The sequence below is a fragment of the Cynoglossus semilaevis genome, chromosome 8 (genome assembly GCF_000523025.1).
Source record: "Cynoglossus semilaevis isolate Cse_v1.0 chromosome 8, Cse_v1.0, whole genome shotgun sequence".
In the NCBI taxonomy this organism is placed as follows: domain Eukaryota; kingdom Metazoa; phylum Chordata; class Actinopteri; order Pleuronectiformes; family Cynoglossidae; genus Cynoglossus; species Cynoglossus semilaevis.
Window position 1 is genome coordinate 23,018,376 of NC_024314.1, and position 20,437 is coordinate 23,038,812.

The following is a 20,437-nucleotide window of genomic DNA, read 5'->3' on the forward strand; positions in this document are numbered from 1 at the left end:
GTTAAAAAGCAAAAATATATTTTTTTTATAATTTTAGTATTGGTTGAATCGTGAACATATTTTGTAGAACTGCACAAGTTAAGTTCTGCTGCTTGCTTTGAAGCGCCGGTTCAATTTGTTTGCTCTCTTTTGGGAATTAAAGGACTCAAATTTCTATTACTGACAGGAATACTTTAAATGTTTTGTTTTCTGGCAGACAAAGGGCTACAGAAACACACAACCGACACACAAAAGGTGTTTTTCTCTTTGACTCTTCTCCATTGCATCTGTAATTTGAGCACATGAGGTTATGATGCTTCTGACCCAAACCTGAGGTCACCGTCTTTGGAACAACTGGTGGTGTCTACTGTTTATGGACCGTGTGTTTTCTCCCCAGCTGCCGTCGTGACCCCGTCATTTAAAGTCGTCCCATATCTGTAGTTGACTCGTGAAAAAAAGCCTTTTGTTGCCTCCAACTTCCTGTGTGGTGTTGTACTGAGATACTGAATGGCCGTGTATTTGTGTGTTTCTATAGAGTAGTTTTATGGTTGAATGATCCTCCTTTAAAGCTATTTTCTCCCTTCATTCTAATGAAATGTTATATCACAACAACCATGTGTTTTTGTCTATTTTGCCTCCACAAACACACGCTTGGTTTCTGTCTGACTGTGAATTAATTATACTGATTAATTACACATTTCCCCCTTAATTGGATTTCCTGTCAAACCTGTGTCCTGTTCTGTCCCTTTAAGAGTAGTGTTTCTTTGTGGAGCTTACGTCATTGTCCACTGGTCTTGTTAATTTCTTCCCCCGCCCCGTCTTCCAGCTTTCAGCATTGACCTTGGAGTAGAAACACACACACGCGCACACACACTTATAGATAAAGTGTGCCCACTGATACATACACAGGCACACACTCCCACAGATTGATGGGTTTTTTGTGCGCATTTATGTCTCTGCTTCCTTGTATGTCTGTCCTCTGGTCATAAATGACCAGAGAGGACCTGGCAGGTTTCTGTGTGTGTGCGTGTGCGTTTACACAAGTGTGTCAATACATATGTGCCTCACACACTGAAATAGATAAAAGTGTGAGTGTGCGACCACGTGTGATGATCACACTGTCGGTGTTTTGTACGTGCCAGTGATTTATATTTGGCACCTGACTGAAGGCGTCTTCCGTCGGTGAGGATTATGGGCGATCACAGCACTTCATTTTCTCAGAGCACGTACAGCTCGACAGGACAATATACCATGTGCCAGGCTGCTTGGACAGTGCGGTAATTTGGTCCCGGGTTGTAATAATGCAGTTCCGACATCGGAGGATGAACGCCGTGCCAAACATATGGACCGCAGAGTTTCGCTGCTGCGTTAATCTGCCGCTCACATCCACACTCAAGGTTACAGACAGATCTGGCTCCATTAAGAGTTGTTGAAAACCAGGGTGTGGTGCGGTTTAATTTGACAAGTGTACTTGGAATCTGCACCATTTCATTGTTCAGCTTTAGGGCCCTTATTAAACTAAATTAATTTGGTTTTTAAACTGTTTATACCCTGTACCACCTGAGAAAACATTGAGCTCTCTGAGTACCACCACGATGACCAACATTAGAATTCCCCTGCTCGTTCCACGTTCAACTTGCAAGTGATCCCATGATTCCGTGCTGCCTGTGCTTACGTGAGCAACAGACTTGCACTGCAGCAAAATCAAGTAAATAAATAAAAATACCAGACATCCTTTTTTTAATAATCTCACAAGTAGCTACACATTTTTTCTAAATGTTGAATTAATTGTGCATGTTATGTTTCAGATTTATTCAATTGAAAATGTAAATGTGAAAATATGAATTTTCCCCACGTACCACTAGAGAGCGCTCCACTGGTGGTACGCGTACAACAGTTTGAGAACCACTAATTTAAACCATATGGGACCGTTTCATTGATTTGCTTTAAGTGAAAGGTTGTGTCATCAGGTTTTAGGGGAACAGTCAAAAGCCAATAGCCTTGCTGTTGTATTATCTACATGAGAGACTAAAAGCACAAGCACAGACTGAGAGGACGTAACATGGGAAAGAGAGGAAGTAGCGGAGAGATACACAGAGGTCAGCAAGAGTTCATGGATTAGCAATTTTTATAGCAAAATTTATACCGGGAGGTTCAGGCAGTGAGCGAGAGCAGGTGAATCGAGTTGTTTTGGAAATTTACAAATGGGTGAGACAGAGACGGAAAAGAGAGCATTAAAGATAAAGGCTTCATCTAATAGAGTTCCCAGTGGGGATGTGAGGATTAACAGGGAAGAGGCAGAGGAGGAGATGTGGAGGCTGACAGGCACAGAGAGACGGGGGGATAATCTGCTATCAGAAGTAGAAAGGGAGTTTGTTCATTTCTTATAAAAAAAAAAAAAAACTAATTTCAACCAAACAGAGGGACTGAGGAGAGGAGAGATGACAGTCATGGTAATTAGATATAATTATGTGGATTTGTCATGTTGGGAAATTAACAGAATATGAAATGAGATGCAGGCAAATTTAGTTCGAGCTTTTCTTGTTATTTTCACAGATTTGTTTCTGGAGTTTCTGCTCCATATGTTGTCTCACTATGTCTCTGGCTCCAAAAGGTATGAAATGATTGTGCTGTGAATAATTTGCTCTCACACATTTACTTGTGTGGTGTCTGTTTACATGCAGTGGTTGCTGAAGCATAGGCACATCATAAAGAGAACAGCTCGGAGGAAGTCTATCACGTTTCTGCCTGTTTCCCTTTTGCTTCTTACACACGGGACATAAACGCTCCTTGTTAATCCCCGAGGAAGAGGAAGATTTCAATTTATGTTGCAGGAGTAGCGGCTGAAAGACTCAGTCAAGGCAGCATTAAAAATAGCCAACTTGTTTTGTGGATTCTTATGTTGTTGCTTTAGTTTCATTGGCAAAAAAGCAGACAAGTCATTTGATAGGGTCAATGCCACGTCAAGTCACAACTCATTTGGTCGAAGTCCTCATTAAAACCAGCCCTCTACATTCATGAAAGCAATAGAGTTATGTAGATCCGTGTGTGAAACATAAGGCCCGCGGGCCAAAATGGGCCCGCTAGATGAATTTTAAAAATACACAAACACTTCATATTCTGGATGTTTTTTTGTAAAATTATATTTTATTAAATATAAATAAATAATAATAAATATTAAATATACTTGTACTTCTTCGAATGAAAACAGAGGAAAAACATGGAGTTATTGTTATTTATGTTATTGTACTAGTCCGGTGCAGTTGATTAGGTTGTATGTGAACCAGAATGGGTTTGACACCCCTGTTGTAGATGTACAGAATAGACTGTGATAGATAGACTGACAAGAAAGTACTGTATATTCAGCACTTGCCAGTGGCTTACTTGCTAAAAACCTAATGGACCAAGCAGAAACGTATAGAGGCTAAAGGAAGAGAGAGAGTCAACATTCATCTTGGGAGACTTAGATGTATCTCTGCAAATAAATCAATTCCCTCACGGCCCTTGTAAAGTGGGACAAGGACAGTCGTCCAAATAAACGGTCCAAGGAGCAGTGACTGTAGCTGGACCTAAAGTTGGTGTTGACGAAATACTGGAAGATCTTTAACAGTAAAGCTCAGAGGACCTTTGTCAATGTTTTGCATTTCTTTTTGTTTGCTCTTCGGAGAGAGCGAGAGTCGGAACGATACATAGAAAGAAAGAATCACTGACAGTTTAATTAATCTGTTTATTTGAAGCAGCAGCAGTGGCGTTTGTTTATTCTCCTAGTCTTCCTGGAAGGATGTTCGCTTTGTAAACTCTGTGGGGGTTACTTTGCATTTAAATGATGCACCTGAATCTCACACAAACAGACAATACACAAACGTTGGTGATTATGCACGGAGCAGAACGTATACAGACTCGACTTTCTCAGTCTTAGTGGAGAAGAGAAAAAAAAAACCAACCAGACAGAAAACTTGTAAACATCAGAGCATTTGTTTGCACACAATACACTTTGTATCCAGGTTATTGATTCAAGCAGACTGTTTGAAGTTGCGCTCCAGTTTCACGCATCCACTCTTCCTCATCTTTCAGTGTCGGCACAGATGCAGTGGAGATAATGTGATTTATTTTTGTTTATATTTATCACCACACACCACGGTGTGTCCAACAGAGTCCGGGCCACTTTAAAGCAGAGATACAGAGTAGGAGCATGAGGATTATATCAACTGCAGCCAGCTCTGTGTTTGGACAGGAAGGGACCGTGACCTCGGCAAACACATTGTACTGTAATTTTAGCAGGGAGGGGAAAAGATATTACAGTATAGTGAAGCAGCACAAAGAAAGCAGTTCCATGTGGCTAGCTTGGGGCCTGGAAAGCTCAGTCGGTAGCGCATGGTACTTTTAATCTGAGTGTCTAGTGTAGTAATCCTAATATTTTTAAAATAACCACAACCAGACTATATGTCTTTTTGCTAAATTCGGCTGTTTTCTAAGATCCGATAACTTTTTTCTTCTTTTATTTGCATGGTCGTTCACGTTGCAGTTTTCTATGTGAACCCCCTGTCAGACCAGTATAAAAGGTCTAAGTCCCTAAAATGGATTCTACACATGTCAGAGTGTGGGTTTCAATTTGTTGTGTTGAAAGCCTTTGTAGTTGTATATACATTTTAGGGCTTTTATTAAACCCTGTTGATATTGAATCATTGAGAAATGTTTGTGTTGAAAGCCTTTGTACTTATATATACATTTTAGGGCTTTTGTTAAACCCTGTTGATATTGAATCATTGAGATGGTTTTGAATGTTAGTTAACAGCATGGATTTTTGACCCTACAACCTAATGTACATTGCAGCCCACTGGAAACTTCTGCATCCTGTTTAGATGTAAATTATGTTCTGTTTAATTTCTGCACGTATACTCCTATACCAATGGCCCAGTGCATATGGCAAAATGATGATCTAAATTCATGTGACTTCCTTTCCCTTTTATTTAGAAAATAATTATTCACGATTGACTGGATTCTTCCAAAACACACAAATCTGTGTTCTTATTCTTTGGCATCAATGCTGACATTTTTTCATCATTTATCATTATTAATCCAGTCTTTTGAAGAGTTCTCTCTCTCTCTCATCTCAACATTTCCCTGTTGTTGACCCAGATAACTCAGCCTTTTATGGCCAATCGCTACTAATTAGCCAGCCAGTTCCACCAGAACCACACATCTGGATTGAAAAAAAAAACCCACTTCGTATGTCATTTTCACTCACTGGGAAACGGCTGATTCTCACACACATGTCCAAACACACATCTGAGAGCTGGCTAGCTTTGACGATTTACTGCCTTGCTCAAGGAGGTGAGCAGTGTTCCAAGTCCTTTTTTCGACTCGATCCATCAAATCAAACTCCAGTTTCTGTCTTCATACTTCCTCCCTTCCTTCCCGCTGTCCTGTAACCTCCCTCTCTTCTCACCCTCTATTTGTCTTTTGATATCTTTACCATCTGTTAACCTTAAAAAAACTGCTGTTAACACTCCGGCCTATTTAGTCCCTTTCACTTTTTTCCACCCTTTATTTTCCACATTTGTTTCTCCTTCTTTTACAGCTTGTGTTAATAAACTTTTCTCCACTCCTCTCCATCTGTCTCCCAATTACAATATATTCTCTCTTCTTCTTCCCCATCTTTTCTTTACGTCCAACTTGTTGTCAAGATGACTCACTGGAGGCTGCAGCCAAGGATATGGCTGAAACTAACACACACACACACACAGGCAACATCCTTGACCACATGCTGCCACAAAGACACTTTTGAGGGCCTGGGGTATGGTAGACGGTTTGGACACACACACTTAAACACACACACACGTTCAGTCAGCCAAGTAAAGAGCACCAAACAGGCTGTTGAGTCACGCCAGAGGAGCAGAGATCTAGTGAAACTGCCAACACACACACACACACACACTGTCTGTTTTGATGCCTGGTGATGATTTTTGTCCGTCCTGTCTTTGTATACAGAATTCCAAACATCCTCAGTTATTAATAAAAACACTTTACTCAGAGGCCCACTGATGGAGACTGGCTCTGCTAATCAACTCGATGTATATTTAGGAACCTCGGTGCTACCTGGCATTTTATATCATCCTGCTGCCAAAGCAGATTTTATTATACGTCCTTAAATTACAGGTTTAAAAATATGCAGCCGTTATAAGAAAAGATTATTATAGTCTCTCCTGGCGGGCGTCAAAGATAAATAAAAGTCAGGGATCGTCTCAAAGCACTTGAAGAGAAGAAGTTGTCTCCACAGATCACTCTCTAGGTTTTTATAGAACATCGGTGTTTCAGTAAAACCAGCCTGTTTTTTTTTTCTCTACATCTTATTTTGAAGTATTTACTGTTAACATAAAAGTTTGCAGAACAAAAATATGAGTAAGTATTTGTGAGTCTCTGAAATTTTTTTCTTTTTTTTTCTTTTACTGTTAAGGTCTCACCTGCTTCAGTGTTTGGTTTGGGAACCAGGACTGTTCCATTGTAAACAGGCTTAAATAGCTGCTGTTTAAAAATCATTCCTTGGGACAGAACTCTTTTTGTGTTCTTTTGAAAAGAGTGTATCGAGTTTGATAAATTCATTTATTACAACATGAAAATCCTCTGCTCATGACAGCCTGTCAAATGGTGTTAACAACCAAAAAAATGTAGGACCACTTTGGGGGGTCTCTTGTGTAATTAAAAAATAAAACTACACCAAATACCTATACAGTGTTTGCTGAATTTTTAGACCCTAAATTATGTGGTCTCGTCTACTATTTAAAATAACATAAACTATAAAAGTATTTTTTAAATTAATAAAGAAACATTTTTAGCAGCTATAGTTTGTTTGAAAGGTGATTTTATTTCTACATTAAAACATTTTCCCGTTTTGGTTCTTAAAGGTGAAGAAGACGTACAGTCACGGCACATATCGAGCCGGAGCCATGAGGCAGATCAGCCTGGTGGGAGCTGTGGACGAGGAGGTGGGCAGCTACTTCCCAGAATTCTTGGGCATGCTTGAGGAGTCACCCTTCCTGAAGGTGAGTCAGGACGGGATGAATGACAGAAATATGAAAAAGCTGCACGGCACAAAGAAGCATAATGGAAGCGCTGACAGCTGAAATGATTTTTTTTTCCCTCTACTTTTTGTAAAACCCTGAATTTATTTCCTAGAACAGATAGAAACACATTCTGTATTAAAAGCAGCCATCAGCAGAGAATTTACACAGAAAGTGGTTCACGATGAGTGTTTGAGGCAGGTGGTTTATGTGCAAATGACCTTAAAAAATGTTACGCCTGCAATTTTAATGGTAATGGGAGAATATGTTCCTTTGTGTGGAAGAATCATCACTGGAAAAATTACTCTTTTTAAGATGCTTGCACAGTTTTACACTGTGAATACAGAGATGGTTCATTTGCATTAGATTGGCTTGGGGTATTTTATCTGTCTTTATTCCTTTTGTCTTCGTCCCTGATTTAGACAAAATGTACAAAAGGTTCACTTTAACATTTGTTTGAATTAATAACACTTTGATTTGACTTTTAAGGCAGGTATTTTATATATTTAAATGTTAAATTAAGACTTTGTTTTGCTGTTGTTTTTTCTGATAGCTTTGCTAGTGAAACAAACGTATACAGAAACTGCAATGTTAACTCATATTTTAACCTAAGGGTAACCTGAAACATATATTAAACCAATAAATAGTTAATAAAGGTTATGGCAGAAATTACAAAGAATAGTTGTATGTAAAAAAATTGATTTGCTAGACGCTAGCAAAAAATATGAAATTTAGATAGTAACTAAGTTAGTGTGGCCATTAGCCAGAAAATATTGTAAAAAAAAAAAATCCCCAAAAGAAAAGAAAGGTCAAAAACATATTTTAAAGGGCTGAAAACATCATAGATCCAAGTGTCAAAATTAGCCACTGAGCCAGATTTTGGTCACTTATGGTCTGATGCCCACACTATAAAAACATATCTCTGCCTCTTGGCTGAAAAAACAACAACCAAAAAAACAAAACCCAACAGATGGCAGAACATCACCACACCTAATATTCTCAGTGCTGCCAGGCAGAGAGGAAGCTGTGAGTGCTGTGGCAGAGGTTTTGATACAGCTTCAAATTCATTTTCACAAAATATTTAAAGCATGTGTCCTTGAAGAGTCTTTTAAACACCCTGTGAAGCCCCGACAACTGTGTTTTTCCGTGGTGCTCAGAAAATCCCTGACACGCCTGTGTGAAGGAATCTTGTTGTTTTCTGAATATTACAAAAACAACTCATCACCTCACTCTTCCCGTCCTTCCTGTGGTGAAGAGGTTCGGCTGTGATTTGTGTTCGTTCTGGAATAAATAGGCAATATTAAAATCAGCTGACAGTTTACACATGGCTTTGGTTAAACCCCCTCCTCTCCTCTTTTCTTTCTGTACCCGGCGACTTCAGAGGACACTTCCGTGGGGAACGCTCTCCAGTCTGAGTCACATGAGTCCAACGGAGAGTGACGACGGGCCCATAATGTGGGTCAGACCGGGAGAACAGATGATACCTGTGGCTGATATACCAAAGTCTCCTTTTAAACGAAGGCGGTGAGTAGGCTACAATTAACTCCACGCAGTGTAAACACACTTGGTTAAAATAAGGCCAGTGTTTTGAGTTTTCTGTAAACAGTTCTATGGCACAGAGTCTTAAATTTATAAAAACCAAAAGTAACCAAACGCACTGCTGCATCTGAAGCCCTCCCCTTCACTAATGTCGACCGGCAGCTGGGTGAGACAGTGTCTCCATCTCTGTCGCTGTGTCATTGTTGTATACACAGAGTGTCAGACAATGATAGGAGTGATGTGAGTGTGTGTGTGTGTGTGTGTGTGTGTGTGCACAAGCTGCCTGTGTTGCTTTGCCTGGATGAGATGAGATCATCGCTGTTTTAATACACAGTCCACATCAGACGCTGCTTCACATGGCAGCCAGCCAAACGTCTGACACAACACTAACATTTTCCCCACTCATTTACTTCACTTTTTGTTTTTGTGCTGATTGAACGACCTAATTCTAACATGCATGGATGGAAATATGTTTTTTATTGTCTATTTCCTGAAAAGAGACTTAGCAGTTAGCATTACAAGCAGTATATTGCAAAGCAATGGCAACATTGGGTGAAACAAGAATTGTAATTTTATTTCTTTTTTTCAATATCCTGACCTGATGGGGGCTTGACAATAGTCGTACTTATAGAAAGGCGGCGATAGAGATATCTGAGTGCTTTTTTGGCCTCTCTCTCTCTCTCTCTCTCTCTTTGCCATGATGTTCCTAAAAATATAGAAAATAAATACAAAGACTAAGAAAGTTTCTAACTTAGTTGTTGTTGGTAAACGTTTGTGCTGTGATTGGTCAGCTATCATTTCAGGGGAAGGTCTTGAAAAATTGGGTAAAATGAAGCAAAGCAGCACAGTGTGTGTGTGTGTGCACGTCTGTGTGGCTTAATGTCAGAAACACTTGTGTAACAGCCGGAGCTGAAAGAAGCCGTTTTATCTGTGATTCTGTTGTGATGCTCTCGTCTTCCTTTTAACGTCCCCTCTCATCTCATCACTTTTGTTATAATTTGACATTCAGACGCCGAGGTGAACTTCTGTCACCATTTCCTCCCTTTTATCTCCACTCAGCCTGTCACTTTGATTCTTCTCATAAATCTTTCCCTTTTTCCCCCCACCTCCGCTTTTTCCAATTTTGATTGTTTTCTCTGTCTCTTTCCTCATGATACCTCTTAAAAAAATCTACACCGTCAGCCTGCCTGTCACGTGTTTCCTCTCTGTGACCTCTCTTCTCTCTGTGAGGTGGGTTTATTTAAGTGCTGTTTCTGTCTGAAGGAACAGAAATAAGTTTGGGATATAAATATGTCAAAGTGGCATGAGTAGTTTTTATTTGTGTTTGTGTGTGCACAGCAAAGGAAACAAACAAATAGAGACAGAAAAGGAGGGAGGAAGACATGAGTCTTTCCCAGTTTCAACGATCTTGTCTGCAGTTTGACTGTTTTACTGTGGCAAACATTTTACTGCCAGTTTTTGTCAAAAGGTTGCACCGAGAGTCTCAGAGTCTGAGAATTCAGCTGTGATTATAGTGGCCGGACGATGAGAATAAACCAAAAATATTTCAGTTTTTATTGCCCAAGCGTTGCTTTTCTGGAAACTGACAATAATTGCACAGTGAGAGCAGCAGCCTTGGCCTGGGAACAGGATGGAGGCCTGATACAGAACAAGCTCTTCCTGCTTTAAAAGTTTCCAGAGAGGAAATCAATACGCAGCAGTTCTGTTTTGAAAAAAAAAATCCAGAACTCTGGAATGATACCTGTCCAGAGCGCTGTCACCCAACTGCAGCATTTTAAAACAGTGTTTCCCAACCCTTTTTAACCACAGCACACATACATCATCAGACAAAACCCCACGGCACCAAACAAAGATCTCACAAAAAGTATATATAATGAAATATAATAATATTCTAGTTTAAGTTCCATCTGCTCCCAAGACGGGACTAAAAATATATTCCCACGCTTCTCACTGAATTATGTTGATCGTGACTCTGGGTCTGTGCTGTAGCCAATGGCATCATCACTTCTGCACAGTAGACTGTGCTGGGGTGTCGCCTAATTGTTCTACGGTTAGTGAGTTAGCTCTATGACTGTCATAAAGTAAGTTAAGGCGGCTGTAGGTGTCAGCTGGAATTACTTTGCTGCGTTTCAATTAGTGGTATTTGGATTTGGTTGAAGGTGTTGTGCTGTAATGTTGCCATTTTTTCCTAGGACTGTAAGTCATTGCTGCACTCTCCCTGCCTCTGTTGATGTTGATGATGATGGTGGTGGTTATTATTCCTTGTGTTGTTCTAGTTATTCCTATTTAGTAAATAATAATAGTAATAGTACTAGCATGTATTTTCCAGACGATAACTCTCACCAGGCAAAAAAAGCCATAATGAAGAAATAGAAGAGAAAAAAAACACATATTAGTTGTACCAGTGCCCTCTAGTGGCTGTCAGTGTGACAATAACAAACGTGAAATTATATATTTTAATATATAAGTTGCACTTCAGTATAAGTCGCAACCCAGCCAAAGAATGAAAAAAAGTACGACTTATAGTCCGATCAGCCAAAGAATGAAGAAAAGTATGACTTATAATCCGGAAAATACGGTAGTATTACACGTTGATATCCCATAACCTTGAGCCTGAGCTTATGAGGTCATGTTTATTCATACAGTACATTCACTTGTTGCTTTGTCATTTGTATGTTTGTGTTTAATACACATTTTAGTTAAAGTTGGTCTAAAAACACAAACAATTCCTAATTTAAAAATAATCACAGCAGCCGTCAGATGATTATTTAAACATACGTGTAAAAAGGGACGAATGTTCTCTCTCTGTAGCATAAATATTAGGAGGTGTTTCTCCTCCCTGCTGTACGTCTGTCTGCTCTACTCCTCCTTACATCCCCCTCTCACCGTTCTCCTCCATCGTATTTTCTACATACCGCTGCTATCTGTTCCTCCCCCTCCTCCCAGTTTATCTCATCATAAATGTGCATGAATCTGTGACTGTTACCTCTGCTCACGCACACACACTGAGACAGAACAAAAGCACCTCACAGTTGATGAGTCGCAGTAAAAGCTGAAGTTGAAAAGAAACTGCTGTAGATGTGCAGGTTCAGCACTGCTTTTCCCAACAGCTTCCTTTATTCTACTGATTTTTTTTTTGTTTTACATTCATTACTGTCATCCTGCAGTCAGCTCAGACGCACAAGCCCAGAGCTCTGTGTGTGTTGGTGAGGGAGTGTGTGTGTGTGTGCACACAGATTTTAACCCCCACTCCACCACCGGCAGCAGCAGACTTTCTTTCCGCTGTTTCTTCCTCCTGTCTCTCATCTCTTATCTCTGAATGAATGAATGCACAACCCAGTGTTCAGCTCAGTCAGTCACACTCCTGCTGTGTCTGTATCTGCGTCTGAATGTGTGTGTGTGCGTTTCACTCTTGTAGAAGAATCTCTCGCAGACTGTTCATGTGTTTTTCCTCTTGTTTGGATCCGACTGTAGCTCCAGAGTGACTCACTCATCCAGCACTGAGCCGACTGCAGTGCTTCCATTTGTTTGGCGACATGGTTGGGGTTTTTGTTTTGCTATGCTTTTATCCATTAGCTTCACAGTGTGCGCAAACAGGAAGCCAAGATTGTCGTCGTCTCTGCGTTTAAGTTTAATTTTAATTTTCGACACGCATTAGAAATCATCACCATTTCAAACAACGCTTTTATGATAAACTTTTTTTGAAAACCCTCTTCTTAGAAAAGATATTATCCATTTTTAATTGGTTACTAATTTGGGATTATTTATTTTACATTTGTCATTATTTCAGTTTGTTTTTCACAAATGCATACATATATGTTTTGAATATGAATATTTAAACATGTATATTTTTATGTATTTTTATATATTGTGTGCTTATATGTTTGTATGCGTGTATATATATATATATATATATATATATTTACATTGAAGAATTACTAGTAGGTCGCTTCTGCTTCCTTTGTTGTTTGCTCAGGTAAATACTAATCAAAAATCTTCAAATTAAAATTTAAGAATTTCAATACCAAACCATTCAGTCTATATTTAAATTACGTATTAGTATATGGTCAAATAAATGAGTTAATGCACCACTAACTTAATGCAGCTGTGCAGTGATATACATTGTGTGTAAATGTACCGCAGTGTGTTTTTACAGTGTCCTCACTCGTCCAGGTTCATCTGCAGTCTCTTTGTTCACCCTCTGCTCGTGGTGTTATATATTGTGGTTGGCTGTAACACACCAGTCGAGAAAGATGTGCTGCTGTAAAAGGCACCACCGTCAGGAGACTGCGGACGTAAATAAAAAGGGAGCAGCTCAGTGACAACTCTCTCCTGCTGCTGAATGAGCTGCTGAGCAGTAAATTTCTTCCACTCTCTCCCCCTGATGGAGTGATCTTATCTGTCCTCCTGCAGCTCCACCAACGAGGTGAAGAACCTGATGCAGTCTCTGCCCAGGACCAGTGAGCCCCGGGAGATGATGTTTGAGGACCGGACACGTGCCCACGCAGATCACATCGGCCAGGGCTTTGAGCGTACGACCACGGCTGCTGTTGGGGTGCTGAAGGCCGTGTGTGGAGACGGGTAGGCAGTCGAGCAGCACGTGATCATATGCCGTTGTCAAAGCACCGTGAGTGTTGTGTACACATCCACATGACTGTTTGCTCCCTGTGTCTCGCCTTCAGCTCTAAACCTGCTCGTGTAACCAAAGACGTTGTGTGTTTTCATGCGGGGGATTTCAATTATGTCGTTCAGAGGCTGCAGTTGGACTTGTATGAACCCCCGCTGTCTCAGGTGCTGCATTACATAAACACACACACACACACACCTCCCAGTCATCCTTTTACCAATTTAGACACTGAATCACCCCACATGGTGACGTAACACATCACATCCAACACTAATTCAGGGTGTACAATAGTGTGATGGTAAATGGTGTTGGAGGCTGCCATCTGGTGGGATATAAATTTATTGCAGACAGTAAGTCTTCCTCTGTCTATGATGCTGAAGATTTGTTTTTATGGCATTGAAATCCAAATGCTCTAATTCACACTCACTCCTCACAAATAAGCCGGCAGAAATCCTCCAAATATGAAGCACAACATTGATCATCAGTCAGGTTTTGTTTCTTAATAAACAAAATGGTCAGAGAAGAGGCAGAAAATGTATTTTCAATTTGTAAAAAAGAAAACGGTGGGGAAATATGATTGTAAATTCATTTTTTAATGTAATTGCATTACCAGTAATTTCCATAAGCTAAATTTACACTGAACATTCCCAAACCTCAACGACCTGACGCTATCATACATTTAAAACATTTGAATTAGGCACTAGAGCCGATGCCTTTTGCTAAATTCTACATACATTTCTGTTGTATTGTTCAATGTATTGCCTTCATTTCTCTTAGTGTGTGCAGTGGGTAGACGATGCCAAACTGAACCTAATGCGTCGTGAAGGCATCCGTTACGCTCGCATTCGCCTGTGCCATGACGACATCTACTTCATCCCCCGCAACGTGGTCCACCAGTTCAAGACGGTGTCTGCTGTCTGCAGCCTGGCCTGGCACGTCAGGTTGAAGCAGTACCTCCAAGAAGACGGACAAAAAGAAGGACAAAAAGAGGAAGAGGAAGAAGAAGAAGAAGAGAAGCAGAATCAAAAGGAGATGATTGTAGAAATGAAGGAGGAAGAAGACACAGAGATAGAGATGATAGATGTAGTACAGAAGGAAGAAGTGAGGAGAGACAGGAAGGTCAAGAAAGAAGTGGTGAGAGTAAAAGCAGAGGAGGAAGAGATGGATCTGGCAGAAAATGGAATGTTTTCAGATGTCAAAAAGGTGGAACAAGATCCTGTTACTCCTCAACCTCTGCATCCACCTCTGGTGCCTCAGCCTGTGCTCTCAGTGGACTTAAAGGTGAAAAGCACAGCTAAGAAAGAGAAAGAGGAGGACAAATGTGGCGGAGTAAAAGGAGGAATCCAAAAACAGCAGGGGTCACCTCCTGCAAAGACAAAAACACAACTTTCATCTCCTCCTCCTCCTCCTCCTGCCTCTAAAACCAAATCAACACTTCTTTCACGGACACCTCCTGTTTCCCAACACCAGGACACAAAACCCAAAGCATCTTTAAAGCTCCATCATCATCACCACCACTCAGAGAGCAGAAAAACAACTTCTCGAACACTCTTCTCTTCCTCCTCCTCATTGTCCTCATCTTTGTTTCATTCAGATCGCAAATCACCAAGTTCGTCCTCCGCAAAACTTCCCTCCTCCGTTGCACCAACAGCTTCATCCACGCTCTCTGTTTCTTCTCCACCGTCCACATCTGTTCGATTAACTTCCTCGTCAGTTTCATCATCGTCTTCCACGACTAGTCCAAAGTCTAGACCAGTCACGTCTCCTCCTTTCACTGCCTTCTCGTCTTCTCATCTGTCTCCTTCCTATCAGTTGGACAAACCAACGAAGACGGACTCACTGCATCTTCAGTCTGAAGACGTTCACGCAGACTTAAAAACACAGGTTCACACGGAGGTTATGGCACCTCCTGTGGACGTACGGACACACGCCTCACACTCAGACACAAGGACACACACAGTGGCTGCTGTGGGGGATCAAAGGTCAGCGGACACGAGAACACTACCTTTCCAGGAAAAACGGAATTATGGTACTGGTACGGACTGCAGGATCTCCATGGACTCACAGATCCGTGTACCACAGGATGCAGGGAGGCCTGGGATTTACACGCAGCAATACTCTCCTTCACAGCACCTCCCACTTCCTCCAATGCCATCCTTCTCCAATCTCCCCCCACACTCCCACCATCCTCCCATGCTCCCTTCTAATCCCTTGTCCAACCCGTCCTTCACCTCTTCGCAGCCACAGACACTCAACTCCTTCCTGATGCAAAACCAGGGAGTTCATTCGAGTCATGTGACTCAGCTTCACCTTCCTCCTCCTCCTCCTCCTCACCAGCCTGGCATCACCACACAGTCTCAGCCTTATTACCAGCCTCCTATTGGCTCCTCTCTCTCCAGCTCTCAGAGCTTCCCATCTCACCTCCTCCATCATCATCACCAACACCAGTTTTCCAAACCTTACTACCCTCCTGAGCCTCCTCACTTCACCTCCCACCCCTTCCTCCCACCTCAGTCCTTCCTAAACCCCCAACTCTCCAGCCCGTACCCACTACATCCATCGCAGTACCAGACCTCCACACCAGGGCAGGTTCAGCACTCTATGTCGCCATCTTTTCCACCGCCTCCCCCTCCTCCAACATCTTCACAATCTCTGCCTCCACCTCCTCCTCCACACTCTCCCCCTATTCCACCGCCTCCTCCCCCTCCTCAGCCTTCTCCCTCTGGCTTCTCTCAAAGGCATGAGGAGAATCGGTGACAGATTTGATCTTATTTTTGTACATAATGCTGTTTTCAACTAAAATGTGTTATTTCGGTTGTGTTGATGTAAAACAAGTGGGAAAAAAAGAAAATAACAGGAAGAATACAGAGATGACAGTGGGCAGAAAATGTTTGCACACCACTGAGGATGCAAGGATTTTCAATGGAAAATAATAACATAAAAAATATATTTTTGACCTTTTATCTGCAAATTTTATTTAAAAAACAATATTTAAAAAACATTTTAGGTCCAGCTTTAAGTCATGTTAATTACAAAACTACACAATCTTTCAAATTGTGAAGGACAAACTGTGCTGCTTCTCGACAATGATGTTGAGGTTTTGTGCCAAAATTAATGGAAAACCTTTTCCAGTTCACTTTAAATTAATCTTTAAAGGGAAAGCCTCCAGTTCATCATTAATGGCATTTCGTAGACCTTGCCAAAAATTCTTTGTTACTCCCCACAGAGCAAATATTTTCAAAATGATCCATTTGACGCTTTATAATCTCTTCTGATATTTCTCACTTGCAGTAAATGGCAAGAAAAGTTTCACTACAACAGCTGGATATTATTCTGTTAATTTTCATTGGTTTGATTAAGATTTTCTTTATATCCTGATCGATGCCATCGCCCAGTTTTAAAGTTTTCCTTCATTAAACCACATTGTTATATTTTTTTCTGACAGGGAGTACAGATTATAGGTCTCATTAAATCAGATAACGTGTTGAAAACAAACCTCTTATTCCATTGTTTTACATTGAAATATTCCTGGCATTTTAACTCCGTGTGGACTTTTTGTGTCCTATGTATCAACAGAGACACAGTATTTGGTGGAGAAGAGATGGACTTCATTCAGCCCAGCCTCAGGTCTATGATCACTTGTTTTTTATTTTAAGGAGTTGTTGCATGTGTCAGTATAATACTGGCCTATAGTAAGGTATGGTTACATTTAAAGTCCAACTCTGAAAGAAGAGTCTTTTTTCGGGGTGAAACTGCTGTGTGGTTCTGTTTCTGTTAGAGTGAACTTCGTGCTCTCGGACACCTGAAGGTCTGCGTGCTCAGAGGTGAGAAGAAAAAGACTTTACTGTCAGATATTTATATGAAAAAAAAAAAAGGTCACAGTTGTGAGGACTTGTCTTCTGTGGACCTTTGCAGCTAAAGCTTCCATATGTGTCCTTTATTGTTATTTTGATTTACGTTCTTTGTAAGACTCTTCCTGGAGTAACGATGGGTCACACAGTGAACACTAATTTATATATGAACAATTGTTATAACTTAACATTTCTTACACAATATTTCAGCATCGGAGTTTGTTGCAGTTATTTGCCCTAATACTGTGTTTTTAGGAATGATACTCAGCAATAATCTGCTCAGTTTTGAAGTTGAGTTCCCAGATGTCGTTACAGTGAGAACTGTCAGAATCTTCTGTGAATTCCTTAGTCGTTGATCTCAGTCATTTTGAGTCATGTTGGCTTAAATAGGACAGTGAAGGTCATCAGGTACCACAAAACATATCGTTGTGTTATCCAGAGTATGCGTAGTCCAACAGGTCTGTGTTCACACTTGTCTTGTGTTGTTTGGTTTACCTGGAACATTGAGAGTTGGCTTCAGGACAGTGTCCCAACTATATGGTCGGATAGTCGATTTCAGGCTCTGGCCTACGTTCTAGTCCTTATTTATTGTAAAACTACAACCTCCGTCCCAAACAATTAGATCATTTTGTCATTGGTCAGAGAGAGATAAAAGTGGCTGGAGTCTGATTGAAGAAAAAAAATCAGATTGTGCTTAAAGTGAAGGCTATTTTTATTCAAAATGGTGCCAAATCATGCCTGTAGATTATATGCAGTGACAAACCCAAGTAAAGAGCAGCTATTAGACCAGAAAGCAGATCTGAACCACAGATATTTTGAACCACAGCATATCTTTTACGTTTTAGAAACTTTGCACGGAGAACCGTTTAACCAAAATGTCACAAAAGTATTTACTTCACTGTGACACTTGGGCTTGTTTAGTTGAACACAATGGTGAAATACTGGCAGGAATTGTTTGTCTTGGTTGTACCTGAAACAGACAAACTGCAAGTGTGAACACACCATGGTAGGACAAAATTTAAAGAACAAATGAAAAGTTTTAATATTGAAAACCAATGCTCTTGTTTTGAGGTTTTGCTTCCAAAACCAGGGTGGTCTATAATCGTGCCCCAGAAAAACTAACTGACTTTTAAAGGATCCAGTTTGTAGATGCTCACTCAACACTCCTCTGCTTCGAGCTGAGACGGATTTCCATCCACATCTACCTGTTGGGGCAGCAGAGTTAGAGTCTCAGGAAAAATTATGGATTTGATTTGATTTCAAACTGGATCATTGTAGTGATATTCACTCTGAAATATTATGTTAGAATCTACTGTCACTACAGTTTCATCCACAGCAGGAAACTTAAAAAACAAAACAAACCCGTCACTAACGTGTTTAAAAACCCTTTCTAGCACTTTTTACAGCTATGATTTGAACACAGCTGTTTGGATTTTAAAAATATATTAAAAAGGATTTTAAAATTTTAAATATAGAATGCATTCTTGGCTTTTGAAAAAGATAGAGTTTATTTCTTATAATCATATGGTTGACTGTCCAACACTATTCACTGTATGTATCAAACTGACGTCCAATTTCTCTGCAGTGTAGAGCCTCCTGTCTGTAAAAATCTATTATTTATTAACCAGGGACTGAAGTTACTTGTCTTTAAAATTTATAGTAAATTATTATTGATGTTCTGTTTGAACTATGAAGATTTATTTTCCAATCAAACTCTTCTATTTCACTGAGAATGAAATTATGAAAAAAATGATTGTGTTGTTTGTTTGTTTTTTTTTTAAGTCATTGGATTTGTCTTGGATTGACTTCACGGATGTTGGAATGTAACCCACTTGCTCATGTAGCCTGCAGCATTTCTCCAGTGCCTGTCCTTAACTGTGAACTGCTGAAATGGCGCAGAGCCATAGAGAAACCTCCTCCCTCCCTCCCCCAGTTTCCTCCCCTCCCTAAGTCTGAGGTTCAAATTCTCACTGGGAATCAACAATTAAGCCTTAAATTGTCACTAAAACAGTCACTTCTCCTCTGAATGTTGTCACTTCCGAGGTGGAGCGTTTCCCCATGTGGTCCTGAGAAGAGCTGAGCTAACGATTTAGCACTTGATTTACAAATTCCTCCACAGCTCTTTTTGACACTCCTGTATTCCAGACGTTTCACAAAGTGATGATAGGAACATGATGATTAAATTAAAAAATATATATACAGTATATTTTTTTTGTATAAATATGACAAATATGATGGTTGAGAACAATTTGTCTTTTGTTTTCACATTCGTTATTTATCTCAAAGTTTTAGTTGGAATTTTGTTTTTCTATTTTGGGTTTCTGTGATTTCTAATTGTCAGCACTGTAGTATATATAAGATGTTTTGTAAAGAGGAAAAAAAACTTGTAGTGTGGTTTCTACTTGGATTCAATAAGAACCTCACTAATAAAAGGTTCAATGTAAAAAAAAAACCTGCTGTAAAACATATATTTATTCATGAAATAGTTAAAAACATTTATTTTATTCTAGCCAAACGTATATGCATAAATCATATATATTTATATATATAGTACATGTGTGTGTATATAAATATATATACATGTATTTGTATATATGTAGAATTGTTTTGTTTTTTTTCATTTTGAAAAATGCAGAATAATTCCCTTTCAAAATAAAATAAAATTCCCTTCACTGTCCTACTTAAAGTAGAGGTTTTCCCAGGTGACAAATCTCTGCAGAATGTGTGCCCTTCAGCATTTTACTTTTATACACTTGATATTTGTTTCTATTTTTTGCCAATGTGCAGTACGCAATTTAGACCACATAGAGGCAGTAACAAAACAGGATTGGATTAGCACTACCAATGTAAAACTAGAAATCCAGCCGTTTTAAAGCCAATCATTCACTATTTTACTTGAGTAATTATTGTGTGATTGTTTGCTGGACTTAAAGTCGTTACTCTTTTCCTGCAGTTACATCGATGTCTAACACTTTCTCCATTTTCTTTTCTTCTGTTTTACTGTCCTTGCTTTTTTGCTGTGACTGTTTTGCAGGTTTGTCACCGCCCACTCCCTACAGTCTGCAGCAGTGATCTCTGAAGATGTGAGACAGAACAGCTACATCACCATGTGTGTGTGTGTCTTCTCCAGTCCAGCAGTAAAGAGCCGGTTTGCCTGATTTCACCCTCACACACTCACACAGCACGAATGCCAGAGGAGCTCAGCTGACCTTTGAAGGGGTGGGAGTGGGACTGAGGCAGGAAGTCAGAGCAGAAACAAAGAATGGGATTTTTTTCTCTTTTTTTGGATGGAATACTTGGAAAATCTTCATTCTGTGTGACTGTCGTGCACACAATAGACTCTCTACTTGAGATACTGTATCCTCGTTGGCTCCCAATCT

General features: G+C 40.1%; 1 protein-coding gene across 2 annotated transcripts in view; it reads left to right on the forward strand.

The window, feature by feature from the left end:
• The window catches only part of LOC103382815 (round spermatid basic protein 1-like protein), a 34,903-nt gene extending 15,394 nt beyond the window's left edge, over window positions 1-19,509 (forward strand). For both annotated transcript variants that reach the window (XM_008315743.3, XM_025057196.1), the window contains 5 exons: window positions 6,885-7,022; window positions 8,422-8,564; window positions 12,993-13,160; window positions 13,262-13,370; window positions 13,984-19,509. In XM_008315743.3, coding sequence (XP_008313965.1) covers window positions 6,885-7,022; window positions 8,422-8,564; window positions 12,993-13,160; window positions 13,262-13,370; window positions 13,984-15,963 — 2,538 coding nt within the window. In that variant the 3' untranslated portion in view covers window positions 15,964-19,509. The remainder of the gene's footprint in view (window positions 1-6,884; window positions 7,023-8,421; window positions 8,565-12,992; window positions 13,161-13,261; window positions 13,371-13,983) is intronic.
• The last annotated feature ends 928 nt before the right edge of the window (window positions 19,510-20,437 follow it).